Here is a 14864-nt window from a genome sequence, read left to right as displayed (position 1 = left end):
TGTTTCGCGTATAATTTGGTGTACGCGCGATCGCTGGCGCGCGGCCAACGATATGTATACGAGAGCTTTCAACGAGATATTCATAGGAAGTGCGATTTTATAGTGGGCAACTATACCGGTGAAAAGCTGGAATTAACCAGGGTAGACAGGAGGCAAATGGGAGCTTATCTTTGCATAGCCAGAAACGACGTACCACCGGCAGTCAGCAAGAGAGTCTATCTAAGGGTAAACTGTAAGTACTCACTGGTAATCGATTATAAGTACTTCAACGAATATCGTTCATAAACGATAAACGAGAACACCTTCCACTTTGTTTATTCGACTAACTCAAATAGCGTTTCTCGTCTCTCGCGAATATTGAGTTCAATTCCGTTGAGCAAATCTTTGCACAAGGTTCAAAACAGAGTCGACGCAGGGCAGTTCATAACATCCGCGGGATAAATCTAACAATTCTATCGATTAAATCGAAGTTTTATCGCCAATGGGAATTTCAGTTCCTCCTAGCACGATAGTTCCCAATCAACTGTTAGGCTCACCGCTGGACTCGGACGTGTCATTGACGTGTTTGATCGAGGCTTACCCGAAGACGATCAATTTGTGGACTAGGGATGGACAAGTCATTATGAGTGGGTACGTTACCTATGCTTAAAACGCGTCGTCGTTCGTCAACCGTTCAGCAGTCACGACGAGACACGATCGGCTCTATTGTCTATGTTCTGCACGGTGAAACTGAGCGATATGTCAAAACACAGTGGTAGGTACGACATCAGCGAGCGGGCACACCCGGACGAGGAATGGAAGACGACGAGCGCGTTGAAGATAAGGCATTTGCAGGAAAGAGATATAGGGGAGTACACGTGTTCAGCGTCGTCGAGCATGGGAAAATCCGAAGCCACCATTAGGATTTACCGTGAGTTTTCGACGTATGCGATCGGCGAACGCGTCATTTTTCGACGTCCCACATATCCGACGAATTTTGCGTTCGATTCCAGTCACAGGAATTTCTTTCTTTCTTTCTTTCTCAATGTTTTCGTCTCATCAGTTGCTCGTATCCTACTAGACTGTAATTTCGTCGTCGAACCTGATTTATTATTTGCACGCGCTTGTCTCGGATTCAACGGTTAATGGGAATTTGTTTTAGAAATAAAAGTAGACGTGACGCCACCCACTCGGGCCACCTCGGTCACCGGGAAGAAATTGAGCAAGGGAAAATCAAAGCTCGCCCAAGTCACCGCGGTGAACCGAGTCTTCCAGCAGATGAGCACGCCGGCGATGCAGAAGAGCACCGCGAAGATCGCTCATAATAAATACATAACTACGTCGACGACGGTGGATCCGCGGTCGCCCTTCATAAAAGACAAGAACGTGTTTAAGAATCGCGACACGCCGAGCGTGAGGAACGACTGCGGCGCGTTGAACGAGAACAGAGGGGCGCGAGTCTACGCGATCTGCTTGATAGTTTTCCTGATACTACGATAAAAGTTTGCAACGAATTTACAGCGAGAGCTCTGTCTGAAGCGTTACGCGCGTGACGCTAGTTTCTAGACGGGGAGAGAACGAGTCGAACGATTGGAAATTGCGAATCGTTCGAGTTTGCAACCGGGCAAACATCGGCGTTTCGATTACGATATGTCTCAAACGACCGATAAAGAGGAGGAATCGCGACTCCGAAGTTTCAATCGAACAAAGGGAAGTTCTTATTGCGTTTCACGATGACGAAGCGCGAGGTAAGTACATACTTTGAACGACCGACACCATCGGCGGACGGGATCGATCTTTCCTCTCTCTGGTCGCAGTGAAACGGTTCGTCGCGTCGTCGCGGCGAAACATGTTGCGAATTTTAAAAGATACATAAATGCTTACGAATGTATTTTTTATGAACCCTTTTATCCGTTTCTGAACGCGGGGCAAAAGAGTAAAGAGTCGTGAGCGAGGTGTGTTCTTTGGTTCGACTGAAAATGTAACGTCGTCGAGTATTTTTTTAACAACGAAACGAAACGTGGCGGAGTACATTGAAAATTATCATTCCTGATTTATCCGAGTTATTAGGAGTTACGATGTAATTTTTATAACGTTAGCATCGAGAGCCTTACACAAGCAGGGTGTCTATCTCAAGTGGGCCACCAGTGTCATTCACGAGATCATCGTTCGGCAAAGGAATAAGGAGAAATGATATTCTACTTTCAATCGATTACCCTGAACATCGAAATTCGAAATTGTTTTCAACGATGGCAATGGCGATCCAATTAGAATGAACATCCCCGGTTATATGTACTTAACGTATGATACATCGTTGCGTCGTGATTATTATTATTGTCAACGATTAACTGTACTCTACTTTCCGCAAGATTCGCGGCCCGTCGCGAGTCGATCCACCCTAATCAAACTATTCGATTATACTCGAACACAGACAAATAATTAGCATATACTAATTTGTACGTAAGGGGTAATAAGATAATATCTTTGTTCATCGGTACGATAAAGAGGCAGACTAAATTGAGATCGTAAATGGCATCTTAACGAACGTTACGACACGTCATATCTAAGTCAAATTCATATCCGTAACGCGTAAAAATAGTACCATACTATTATATATTTTAGGAAGATGTTAGACGTTACTTTCGTTATTTTATGTATTTTTTTAATTACTCGTAGGCAAGTAATGTACCTCATATGCAAACGATTAAACGAGACCACGACTATAAATATAATCGACTGTGGTCCACTGCGAGGAAAATGTTTCGACTCGGATGATCACGTCTGTGATGATCTCAGTTATTAAATTACGAATTTTCATTGAATTTCTAATTTCGTACGACAGTATTTATGTATACACACGTTACCGTAGACTGCTACGCTGTTTCCTTACTTTTTAAGTTTACTCCCCTCGATGTAAAAAGTTATTTACGATAACGTTACAAGAACGATATTTTTTGTAAAGGAATCGACAATAATCGTTCCTAATAGGTTGTGCTATGTACGATTTATTTAAATGTTCCTCGCAAGATCACGTACCATATCTCACTCTGTAATTACGATCTGTCTGGAAAACGATGCCAGTGAAAGGGTTTGACATCCTTTAGAAGAATCAAAAGACGTCAAAGCTTTCCCCCGGTATTCCTATTGTCATGTATGTCTTCTATTACAGAGTACAATTTTTAGTCAGAACGCGTGGTTTATTGTCATTGAAATAGTAGCATATCCGCGAATTAAACACGAAGGAAACACACATGTTAAATACATCTATTTAACAAATATTGTATATCGTAAAACACTGCTCAATATAACAACTCTACAATAAGTATATTAAAAGAATGTTGTTGTTTATAGAAAAACAAAAAGGTATATATGAGAATATGGTGAGGAAATGTGCTCAAGTTGGATAATTATATAGCTTTGGAGAAAACAACGTGTTGACAAATAAAACATACCATGCAATTAGCTGTGATATTAATTGACTCCTTTTATTTTACGTTAAACCTTATGCTATTTTTCATTATGATAAACGAGCTCACTTAAGTATTCAAATACATATAAATTAATCATGTCCATCATCAATGTACAGATACAACGTTTCTTACAGCTTAAAATATATGTATCCACTTTAAGACCAGAACAAGGTATACAAAGCCATTAAAAGGCAACTTGCTGCTACATATGGACTTTTCCTCTCACCAATCCTAGCACATTTCCAAAAAGTACCTTGAAGACTAATTGTAGTATATTAATATAAACCCTCGCAGCTCCGTAGTTTTGAATTACCTGAGTATACGTACCCAACTTTTCCTAACCGATTATCCAGTAAACTGGGTATGATAGCTCTGACGTAAGTACAGGTGCAGATCAGTAGCAAAATCACGGTCAGGAGACTTTGGAAATTAAATAGGGCAGACTGTGAGCCAAAAGAAATGCATTAGAAAATTGAAACTGACACGTCGTTCGACAGTACTGAGGTTATGACGAAGCGGCTTGAGAAATCTTACCATTACGAGTAATCAGTAATTGTTTGATTGCGTAGGAAATTAGTTGAGGACGAAATTTATTTCCGCATGAGTAAGATTTACTTCTGAACTTGAACTCTAACTCTAACTCAAACAACAAATGTCACGTTGGACTTGGAACAAACTTCACGTTCCTATCAGAGAAAAAATGAATACAGCGCACAGCGCTGTGGTCGAAATTCATCAAAAATCTTACAATGTTGCCTCTTGGTGCAGCACTTGTACGGGAATCACAAAAGTCTGAGTGCGAGCACTCTACATCTACTTTGGGTCAACCACGTTTGAATGACGTGTTCGTGTTCCTAACGTTTATTGCAATTCTGCGAAGTTTGCATAAGCCTATCCCTATCTCCTAACAATCTAACATTTCGCCGCTAACGGTACTAATCTCATTTGCTACTGTTTCTTTAATCTACGAGAGTGACAGTTTGATTAAAAATGTCTTTCGTATCGCCAATGCCTAGCAGAGAATTCCTCTGGGACGTGTTTCAGAGGTAAGGAAAACAATTAATGAATTCTTTTGATTTCATATAGAATCATATAGATCGTAATTCCGACTATAGTTTTCTACATTTTACTGAATTTATTCGACTACACTGACAATCGTATTTAATTACATAGACTAATTGTCACATTTCTGCGAGAATTATATATGCTTGTTATTCCTCGGTAAATGGAAAACTATGGATAAAATTTTAATAAAAGACATATATGCATGTTTACTTGCAGAGTTGACAGAGACAAGTCTGGCTCAATAACTGCAGATGAATTGCAACAAGCTCTTTCGAACGGGACTTGGACCCCATTTAATCCAGAGACAGTTCGTTTAATGATCGGTAATTATTTAACTGGACTATTTAAAGTGATCATGCGAATCCATAAAGAAGGAAATTATTATTGTATAACAAAGTTGCTCGTTTAATAAATTATTCTATAGTGCCTGCGTAGATTTGCATGGTCCTTTACCATTTTTAATATACCTTTACTTCATTTTATTGACGCAGGTATGTTTGACATTGACAAAAATGATCCTGGTTCTTCAGGTATGTTTGATAAGAATCAAACAGGAACAGTGAGCTTCGAGGAATTCGGTGCGCTATGGAAATATGTAACGGACTGGCAGAACTGTTTCCGATCATTCGACAGAGATAACAGTGGGAACATCGATAGAAACGAATTGAAGACGGCTCTTACAAACTTTGGATACAGATTGTCAGATCAAATAATAGACACCCTCATACGTAAATACGACAGAGCTGGGAGAGGAACTATATATTTTGATGACTTTATTCAGTGCTGCATAGTTTTATACGTAAGTGGTACATTTACTTGATGCTCGATTGCGGATTTCATGCGATTATAAGAAAATACATTTTATAATGTATAATTAATGTACAGAAATGATAAATGCCACATGCACTCCATAAGATAGAATATGAAGAGCTGAATACATGTTTAAATGATCCTGCAAATATTTCATACTGTATAAAAGTCCGCAACCTACTTATAACAATTCTATTCATTTAAAACAAAAATTGTTCTTCCAGACACTGACTTCGGCCTTCAGACAGTTGGATACAGATTTGGATGGTGTTATCACGATTCACTACGAACAATTCCTAGGCATGGTATTCAATCTTAAAATATGAGCTATTTGTATGTCTCGTCTACGATATTCTTGCCTATCGTGGCACCACATTATTTACGAATTATTCGGTGCCAAATCTTGGATATATTTGAGGAGTACATAACGAGCCTAAATGTTCAAGTTTCTTAAAGGTTTATAAGCATGTAAAAACATTCCGAAACGATGTATGCGTACACGTGCTAATATTACGAGCATAGTTATACATATTTTTACTTCCACCATTTATCTGTCACGACACATAAAAGTATTTTGTACTGCTTAATTATTTAGTGAATCACAAAAAGAAACGTAACGAGCATCTCTCTGATTTGTCATTTAAAAAGATACATTTGTTTAAGGTACTGATCCATGGTCGCAGAATGTACAGTGTAACAAATGTCAATTATCTGATACCAATGTTATTATCCCTATGCTTTAATATTTATTGTACTTTTTTATTATACTATACAGCACCTCAGAAGATATTAAATAATTATGTACGTCGAAAGGTAGTTAAGGAAATTGATATAAATTTTGTGCTTTCCTCAAGTAAAACCGTTTGTTATACGTATTTGTGAAATATAACATTTTTCTGTCCTTTGAGAAGATTATAGAATTGTTCTAAATAACACGGGCCTTTTTATTTAAAAATCCCTATTTCCCAAATTATTCCTGTAGAATTATTGAACTCTCAAGTGACTCTTAATTGTTCACAACAATCTTTAATAGCAGTTACCAGACATATAGCTTCCTACTGACGATCAATATAATAGCTGATAGTACAGGGTTCTGTACTACTTCATAAGCAAGGAAAGGAGCTGAGTTCGACGCTAGCTCTTCGCAATTGTAAATTGCAATACTGAGTAAATTAGAAAATTAAAACACGTACTATTAACAAAGCATTCGTTGTTACAATGAATTTAGAAACATTCTGTCAATCTCTACCGAAAGTGGTGAGTAATAAAGGAACAGAGACAATATTCAGGTTAGTAGTTAAGGAAAGAAAAACGATTAATTATTTCTTTTACAAATAGGAACTACACGCTCATCTAAATGGATCTTTGAGCACGGACACGTTGAAGAAATTATATAAAATGCAAAACCCAGACTCGGACGAAGTCGAGAATTTGCTCACGGATATGAAAAGCTTCTCGTCACTAGGCGAGTATGATCGGCAATTAAATCTCATGTTTCCGATTATATGTTACGTTATTGCATCGTACTTACATATTTATCTATAGGTGTTTCAAAGTTTTCGACATTGCACATTCGTTGACGATAACACCTGAGGCTGTCTTTCACTGCACTTATGACACGATTAAAGAGTTCAGAGATGATGGAGTAATATATTTAGAACTTAGAAGTACACCGCGTGCTGTTCACGGGAAAATGACAAAGGAGGAATACGTAGAAGCGATCGTAAAAGCATTCGAGTAAATATATTCAACTGTCTCTGCTTCAAACAGTCGAAGATCGAGTAATCGAGCTTTCGAATTGTAGGGCATGCAAAACTGACTTTCCAAGTATACTAGTCAAGTTATTAATATCGATTAATCGTAAGCAAGGGTACAAAGCCGCGGAGGAGAATATAAATTTAGCAATAAACTTTCTTAAGAAATATTCTCAATACATCGTTGGACTCGATCTCAGCGGAGATCCGATGACAGGGGATGCATTTTTGGAATTGCTGAGAAAAGCTAGAACGGCTGGTCTTAAAATTGCAGCCCATTGTGCAGAAGTACGATTCAATTCGCTGATACACACGGGATTGACTTGAAACGAGTTTAATTCTTGTTTTACATAGATTTCGAATGAAATGGAGACGATAGACATCCTCGAATTTAAACCTGACAGACTGGGACACTGTACCTGCATTCATCCTACCTTGCAAGGTTCCGATAAATTATTCCAAATGCTTCTTGACTCGAGAATTCCCGTTGGTAAGATTCCAAGAGGATTTAACGATTCACTGATATCGCACGACACGAATATGTTTGACACTTTTTTACCGCTCAACTAGAACTGTGCTTAACTTCGAACGTTCAATGCAAAACGGTACCAACTTATGAGGCTCATCAGTTCAAATATTTGTACGAGGCTGGACATCCTGTTTGTCTTGCAGTAAGTGAAATCAGTCGCGGTGTTTAAACGATCGTGTCGTGTCAAACAGATCGTTTTATATTTTAGACTGACGACAAAGGTGTATTTCGCACGTCTTTGTCTCGGGAATATCAAATAGCCGGATCAACGTTTGGTCTAGGACCGGAGGAACTTCGCGAACTGTCCTCATCGTCTGTACAATACGCTTTCGCGAGTGAACACGAAAAACAGGTATTACTATCCAAAATCAAATGAAATAATTATGTTATTACACATTAACATGACGCTGCGGCGAAATCACTATTGATATAAAAGTAATGATGATTTTATTCGTTATGATATTCGTGAGCTCGTTTACATGGATTTACAGATAACTAAGTCACTATTTACGGAGTCTATAATAGTTAAATGTGATCGGGGGAGTTCCATTTTTTTTCTTCAGTATCATATATAGTATATACAACATTTATAATACTTATTACAATATTACGCCAGTAAATATGGTGCACTGATGAGAAAATTAATACTTACAAACCGACAGTGAATGATCCAGTTCAGTGAAATTAAATGAACGTCTTGTAGGCTATGAAAAATCACAATCGAGCACGACGAAATTATAACGTTGTTGCTGTTCTTGTTGTCTATCTTCTCGACAATTTTCTTTAATGAATCAAAACGTTAGATGAAACTTTAGCACCACTTAAAAAAGGGCCGAAACTATTCTTCTCTCTACTTGAAATAAAATCGCGAATAAAAGGGATTAGCCTTTATGAATTTCCTGTTCCTTTTCCTATGTCTATTGACATGACAATTTTCTGCATTTTTCTTTTTTTTTGTAGTTCTTGCGTCAGAACCGTCATTCTTTATCACGCTATAATAAGATGATACAGTAAATACGTGAATAATAATACTAATCGTAATTATAGGAATACCAATAATATAGTCGTATTAATATTGATGATGACAATAATATCGTTCTTGATAATCGTAATACGAAATTATGCTTACTTTACTAATATAATATTTAAGTGTATAATATTCGTCCTATGTAACAGTCTTTTTGGCTAACCATCGAGCTATGAACAGTAAAACAGTTCCTTCCTACCCAATCTTCGCACCGCTATCAATTCGTATATTCTATCATTGCTAAATCGCGTACATATCTCGTTCGGAGATCAACGAATTAAGAAATCTATTCGCACGAATCCGTTTTCTGTTCTTACGCCCTTCCAGTTACTGTCGTGCGTTATTTTAATTCCCTAATATCTTACCTCCGTTAAATCTTAACATGACTATGATTAAAGTATATATTTTAGCTCCCGTTCCGATCGCGATCGCGACCATCGTTCGTCCTCTGAGGCATCACATCTTTATAATAGATACTACGATTATGTAAAATCAGCGTCTATCGCGTATCAAATCCGGCGATTGTAGTTAATCAAATAGGAACAAAACGTCCGATTACGTGTTCCAAGAAGGGAAAATTTGTCGGTCGACGTGCAAGGAAGGTACGAAACGAGATGCGAGCGCGAATCGCGAACGGCTCCCACGCGATAAAATGCTTCGGAACTTATACTAAACGCTCGCATCCCTCACGCGTTAAAGGGAAGACGCGAAGCTCGTAAAAAATAAAAAGACTTCGAGTAAAACATACAATCAAAATGCGAAAATGAAAAATCTGACCGCGAACGGAAAGAAAGTAAAAGAAACTAAAAATTACTCGTGGTAATATAAAAATCACGATATATATAGAATAATATTCGACTAAATGTAGTAGTAGTAATAATAATAATTATAATAATGGCTTGTTTTTCTAAACTGTCGCACTGAGCTCTGTCCCTCCATTTTGCGAAACAAGTAAATTCATGTTCAAACGACTATGTACACTTGACAGAGAACCGACAAGGTGGACTGTTGTCTATTTGTATACTATATACTTGACACATGCACTACGTTCTTTCTCTCTCTCATATACACTCCTTAATATTCGAGGTGTTAGTAATCGTCGTAAAAACAAGTAACTACACGCTGATTTAAAATGCTATAAAATATCAGAAGGAAGCCGGTCTCTCGGGTATCGTTCGAAGGAAATAAATGAAGGATAAGAGGTCGTCGAATAGAAACCCTTTGAATCACAAGACGCCGAGAGGTCGGGGTCAATAAATAAATTAAGATGTTTTGATTATAATAAAATAAAAAAAATGATCGATCCTGTTGTGAATTCGTTTCTCTCTGAGTCAGTTTATCTTCGACCAAGTCGGTCACTTGTTTCGAATATAGCTGAAAGATGTTAATGAGAGATCTTTGACGAGCGTGGCGATTTCGAAAAGTTTCTGGGGAATGAAGGGAACGCAGGGCGATGGAAATCTAATTAGAAAAAGAAATATCGTGTCCCTCATTGCACGCAGATTATACAAACACGATTATTCACACAGCAAAGTTTCAATCATCGAACGGGGAGCAGTCTACCACGATCACACGTTTATCCTAACGAGCTGGCAATTGCTCGTAACTTCCTTAGAATGATTAATAATATCAAATATTTGCAAAATTAAATTACGCTCGTGCACACACATACACACATATATATATATATATATATATATTTATATGTGTATATATATATATATATAGAGCTGCACACGTTGGCGTGATGATAGAAAAACTCGGGCAAGTAACCAGAATCGATAAACTAATATCACAACGCGAATTCAAGACTTCACGCGAGAAACTAACAGAAATTTGAGTCCCTTCCCGTAGAGAAACAATGATTTGAAATTTGTACAATTCAATTAAGCAGATCTATCGATCGTAAAATGATTAATTATATGGCAGACTGCTTCGGCCGGTCATTATTACATCTAAGGATTATTATATTAATTAAGGATATAACGAGTAGATATATTTAAGAAAGAAGTTGTTGAGCATTCACGAGACTATGCTCCGCGACGCTTTTGCGTTGCTGCTGCCCGACGTGCTGTTCGCGGTACCATTCTCGGATTGAGCGAACAACACGCCTTGATACATTATCCCGTTCAGCTCCATGCTGACAACCAAGGAATTATCACCGTTCCTTCCGTCACCTGGAGGCATAAAATCAAATTCATTCCCCTCGTGTAACACTACACCTTACATACAAAATTATTGTCTATTTAATAGAAACATGAATCGTTCCTTACCTCGGTTGGAAATTTTTATGTGCGTACCTACAGGAGCGCTCTTGTCTAGCGGGCTATCATCATCCGAGAGTGGTCTCTTGACTGGCGGCGGACCGGATGATCCGGGTCGACCTATATCTTGATCCCTCTTCACTAGCATGCTCCCACCCGAGGAAGGTGAACTCAGCCTCGCGGGGGACGAACATATCGGCGATGATCTGAACGATCGATCATAGAGATATTACAAGATTAAAGAATTCGTAGTCTTAATCAAGATATGATTACCTCAATCCGAGATCTAGGGCTTCTCGTTGTGGTTCAGGTGTCGGTACCTGAGGCAACGGAGAATGCGATGCTTGAGGAGACATTGGCTGATGACTGACTCCGGGATAAATAGTGTTATTATTGTACATATTCCATAAAGTGAGTCGAGACATCTCCAAAGCACTGAATGCACCGTCCCTCGGAGAAGTCGACGCCGGGGGAGAGTCGCTGGTTTGTCGGTGGATCATCGGCGGTGGCGTCCTGGCGCCAGCGCTCCTCAGCTCCTTGTTGAGCAGCTTCACGTACTCGACCATGCGTGCCTCGAACTCGGACGGCGCCATACCGGGAATAGGTCCTGTGACCGGTTACACGTACGATCAATATTCGCGAAATGGATCGATCAAAGGGCGGCGTGCGCGTCAATCGTGTTTAAAAGCGACGACGCGTCGTCGCGTCGTGTTTCAACGAGTTAAATTAAAGGCGACGATGATTGGCGTGGTTCCATCGGGTGCGAACGAAAGGAGAAGACAGGGTCAGATGAAACGCGTCTGGGACTTCTATTTCCCATCTCCACGATAAATCACCCGTTCAAACTATGTACTCGAGACGTAATTTACAATTGGTTTTTCTTTCAAATGATTGAAATTAATCTTCTGTAGATAATTATTATAAGCAACGACTTCTTCGCTGAGTACGCTATACATATAATAGTGGGTGGTCACGAGCGTAGAAGGGTTGAAACGTACGGAAGGGAAACGAGGCAGCTCATTGGACGGCACAGGCAAATTCGAGGGAAGGGTGCGAATAGATAGGATCGAAATTGGTTCGACGTCGGGTCAGAGGGTGGTGAAAACAGGACGAAAGGGGCGAGAAGGAGGACGAAAGGGGTAGGGAAGTAGGAATGCTCGTTAGCGAGAGTCATCCGTTAACGCCTGTCTCCCGGAGGATCGCACAATCAATTACGCCTCCTTCGCTCTCTCGCATCATCATCTCCGGGGAGGCCTGGGGAACCCTAACTACCGATTTAAAATAAACCTCCGCTCCTTTTCTACCGCTCGCGCGCTCCCGACGTACCCATTTCTTTGCTCCGGCCGTGACAACTTTTCATCTGGACCTACCGCGTTTCAATTCACCACCCGACTGCACGAGTTTCAAAGACGTTCATCCCTTATCAATGTTTCTTCGAGACGTGAAGACTGGACACGCTTCGTCTAGCACTTTTTCACACGGATCGAAGAGATACTGGTGTGCAGTCGAACGTGTGAATGAAGAATTGGTATTTTTCGTGACCGACCTGCGGCGCTAGACGGTTGTCCCGGAAGTCCCTGAGGGTGCTGGTGATGTGGATGATGCGTAAGAGGCGCGTGGGCGGCACCTCCGTTCATCAGAGACTGCGGTCCGTGATGTTGGCCACCGGCCGCGACGGCCGTGACCAATGACAACGGTGACATTTGAGCGTGCAACGCGAGCGAGTTTGGCGTGTGAGGGTTCCTTTGCATGAGACCATCGGCACTTCCACCGCCGCTCGCGTACGCACCGTAGCTGCTCCGACGTCCCTCTCTACGGTTCCCATCGATCGCTGCTTGCAACTCCGCCGGCGTTGACAGTCGTCGCTTCTCGCACTCGTACGGATACAGATATTTCATATACCTCGGGTGAAAAAAAGACAGCGTGCATTAAAAGGGGTGAAAAGCTCGTAGACGTGCCCATTTTCCACTGCTTTTTAAAATAGCTTTAAGCGTCAAATAGCATTCGTCGCAGTTAATAATGCTGGAAGTGTATAGTGCGATGTTAGGAAATACAATTGTGTTTGAGACACTGTTAAGTTTTTAAACAAGAGGAAATTTGTTGTTTTCTTATTCGATCAATCGATCACTGCGTGAATTACTTTAAATATTATTTAGTTTGACGGTTTATTAGAACTGAAGGATTGGCAAACAGAGACGTATTCTCGATGGAACGCGGGCTATAATTCGCGCAGGGATCGTTCAGATTTTACGATTGTCTGCCAGACTGTTGGCCCCTTTCTCCTCTGCCCCTTTGTCTTCTTCGCCGAATGGAGAACACATCGACAAGCCGAAAACACGATCAACTTTACATACGCGTGCGTCCAGGTGCACTGGTCCGGAACGTAAATCCCTCCTTCTTAGTGATAATCAAATTCGCGCTGCACCGCTCGAACGGTTCATGAAATCTGTGTCATGGCATCTCTCTAATTTGATGGACTTTCATATTTTCTCACGTCGACTAAATTCTATTCAGTTTTTGATCGTCATTTCGTCGTATCAATGATTCAACGAGAAATCAGCAGATCGATGCTCCTTATTTAAATATATTCCTCTGTCAGTAATTCTGTGTCACTCTGATGTCGTTTGCATCTCGTACTTCGTCTCGTCGTTAGGTATATCACTCGTTGCCTGGTGTTCTAAGCAACAAATTTGTCGCAGGAAACGAGCGGGCGCAATGAATCGGCGCGTGTGGACTCCTTCCTAGCGATATAAATAATTACAGGTTGGCGAAGGAAGGCGCGTGGCTCGATATAGTCGCGGCTACTAGCCGACGTTTCCCTTTTGTACAATTTCATTTCCTTCGTCTGTCCCTGTTCCCGCTGGCCGAGATAACCGGTTGCCGGGATGATGGATGCGCCCGGCGTCCCGACGTTCCTCGCGTGTCAGCGTCGCCGGTTTATTTTCATCGAGACGAATTCGTATAGCAAGTACATAATTCGTATTGGCCCACCGTTCAACCGATTTCATTAGATCGAATCAAATCGGTGTCATTCCATTATTTTTATAATTAAACATTTTCTGCTTTCTTTGAGAGACATTGGAGCTATAAATAAGAACATCATCTCGTCCATAAAATTCCTTTGTCGCACGTAGTCTTTAATTAATTCTGTACAGAATGCGTCGCGAACCTTGCGACCGAAATAGCTGGCTGATAAATCGACCGTCAAATTTATATTAACTATCGTTGGCAGAGATCTACAGCGATTTTCATCGGGTCGTCCGTGAATCCAAAGACGTGGGTGAACCGGCGGGTAAACAGTTTTAACTTGGCGAACTGAATTACAGGCTCGCGCTCTTCCGGCTGGTCGGGCGGCGAGCGAACAATCGGGTTCGTCGAATCGAATGAACATTCTGTTTTGACACCCGGTCGAATCCTCGGGGTCGAGGCGAGGAAAGGCGGTTCGTTCTCCGGTGGCAGGTGACGAATGGGGTTAAAACTGGGCACGAGCCGGGCGCCAGTTCCTCTCTCTCTCGCTCCTTTCCACGGTTTTTGAGTGTTCCCATCGTGGTCACGGTAGCTCTTTCTTCCTCGTCCTTACAGCTTCTTTTGTATCAGCGTCGTATATTTTTGTTCGGAGGAGAACACGCTGCTCGCTGATACAACCCGCTATCTTGAGTACACAAACAATTCTCGTTGCCGTCGTTCTTCAACCAGTAATGATGATAGTATTTCCCAAACAATGGCAGATCCCCTTTGACCCATTTTTTTTCACCGCGTAATTAGATCGATTTTTCAAACGAATCACAGCAAAATAAAATTCGCGACGTCACTTCTACTGCACTCAATGGTAAGTCGTCGGGGGAATAAGAAAACTTTAACAATTTGTAGAAAAAGGAGTTTAGTCAGAAGAGTTCAGGCTCACTGAGTTTCTCGTACAACGGGGGACACAGAGGAAGACACACTTTATGAATGTAGAAGCGAATA

General features: G+C 40.7%; 5 protein-coding genes across 8 annotated transcripts in view; 3 read left to right on the top strand and 2 right to left on the bottom strand.

Moving 5' to 3' along the window:
• Positions 1-3441, top strand: part of LOC108623892 (lachesin) — a 31162-nt gene extending 27721 nt beyond the window's left edge. Inside the window, exons 6-9 of the mRNA XM_018022744.2 lie at positions 104-232; positions 495-630; positions 753-910; positions 1142-3441. Of these exons, the coding sequence (XP_017878233.1) occupies positions 104-232; positions 495-630; positions 753-910; positions 1142-1479 (761 nt within the window). The 3' untranslated portion in view covers positions 1480-3441. The remainder of the gene's footprint in view (positions 1-103; positions 233-494; positions 631-752; positions 911-1141) is intronic.
• A 2-nt stretch (positions 3442-3443) lies between these two features.
• On the bottom strand, positions 3444-4138 carry ksh (transmembrane protein 167A-like protein ksh). Its single transcript, XM_018022743.2, has 3 exons — positions 3984-4138; positions 3777-3892; positions 3444-3710 (listed from the first exon to the last, which is right to left on the bottom strand). Exons 1-3 carry the CDS (start codon positions 3984-3986, stop codon positions 3605-3607), a joined length of 225 nt encoding a protein of 74 aa, XP_017878232.1. The 5' UTR covers positions 3987-4138; the 3' UTR covers positions 3444-3604.
• A 111-nt stretch (positions 4139-4249) lies between these two features.
• Alg-2 (Apoptosis-linked gene-2) lies at positions 4250-6257 on the top strand. 2 transcript variants are annotated; one of them, XM_018022718.2, is made up of 4 exons: positions 4250-4495; positions 4731-4837; positions 5045-5313; positions 5549-6257. In XM_018022718.2, exons 1-4 carry the CDS (start codon positions 4440-4442, stop codon positions 5648-5650), a joined length of 534 nt encoding a protein of 177 aa, XP_017878207.1. In that variant the 5' UTR covers positions 4250-4439; the 3' UTR covers positions 5651-6257. The 2 variants fall into 2 exon arrangements, with proteins under 2 accessions (XP_017878207.1, XP_017878206.1); XM_018022717.2 differs by having other exon boundaries at positions 5006-5313.
• Positions 6258-6337: 80 nt separating this feature from the next.
• Ada (adenosine deaminase-like protein) overlaps positions 6338-14864 on the top strand; it is a 48475-nt gene continuing 39948 nt past the window's right edge. Inside the window, exons 1-7 of one of the 2 annotated variants that reach the window (XM_026812658.1) lie at positions 6338-6581; positions 6663-6793; positions 6870-7061; positions 7129-7366; positions 7433-7568; positions 7649-7749; positions 7816-7959. In XM_026812658.1, the coding sequence (XP_026668459.1) occupies positions 6543-6581; positions 6663-6793; positions 6870-7061; positions 7129-7366; positions 7433-7568; positions 7649-7749; positions 7816-7959 (981 nt within the window). In that variant the 5' untranslated portion in view covers positions 6338-6542. Of the gene's footprint in view, positions 6582-6662; positions 6794-6869; positions 7062-7128; positions 7367-7432; positions 7569-7648; positions 7750-7815; positions 8499-14864 lie in introns of those variants that run through there. The other variant, XM_018022715.2, reaches the window with a different exon arrangement.
• Positions 10134-14864, bottom strand: part of retn (retained) — a 73312-nt gene continuing 68581 nt past the window's right edge. For both annotated transcript variants that reach the window (XM_026812656.1, XM_018022735.2), the window contains exons 6-9: positions 12445-12800; positions 11172-11505; positions 10908-11104; positions 10134-10811 (exon numbers count right to left, since the gene is read on the bottom strand). In XM_026812656.1, the coding sequence (XP_026668457.1) occupies positions 10657-10811; positions 10908-11104; positions 11172-11505; positions 12445-12800 (1042 nt within the window). In that variant the 3' untranslated portion in view covers positions 10134-10656. The remainder of the gene's footprint in view (positions 10812-10907; positions 11105-11171; positions 11506-12444; positions 12801-14864) is intronic.

Source organism: Ceratina calcarata, unplaced genomic scaffold (genome assembly GCF_001652005.2).
Source record: "Ceratina calcarata isolate Rehan_Ccalc_2016 unplaced genomic scaffold, ASM165200v1 scaffold293.2, whole genome shotgun sequence".
NCBI lineage: Eukaryota > Metazoa > Arthropoda > Insecta > Hymenoptera > Apidae > Ceratina > Ceratina calcarata.
Note: the sequence above shows the minus strand (reverse complement) of the source record. Positions and strands in the feature narration are given on the sequence as shown.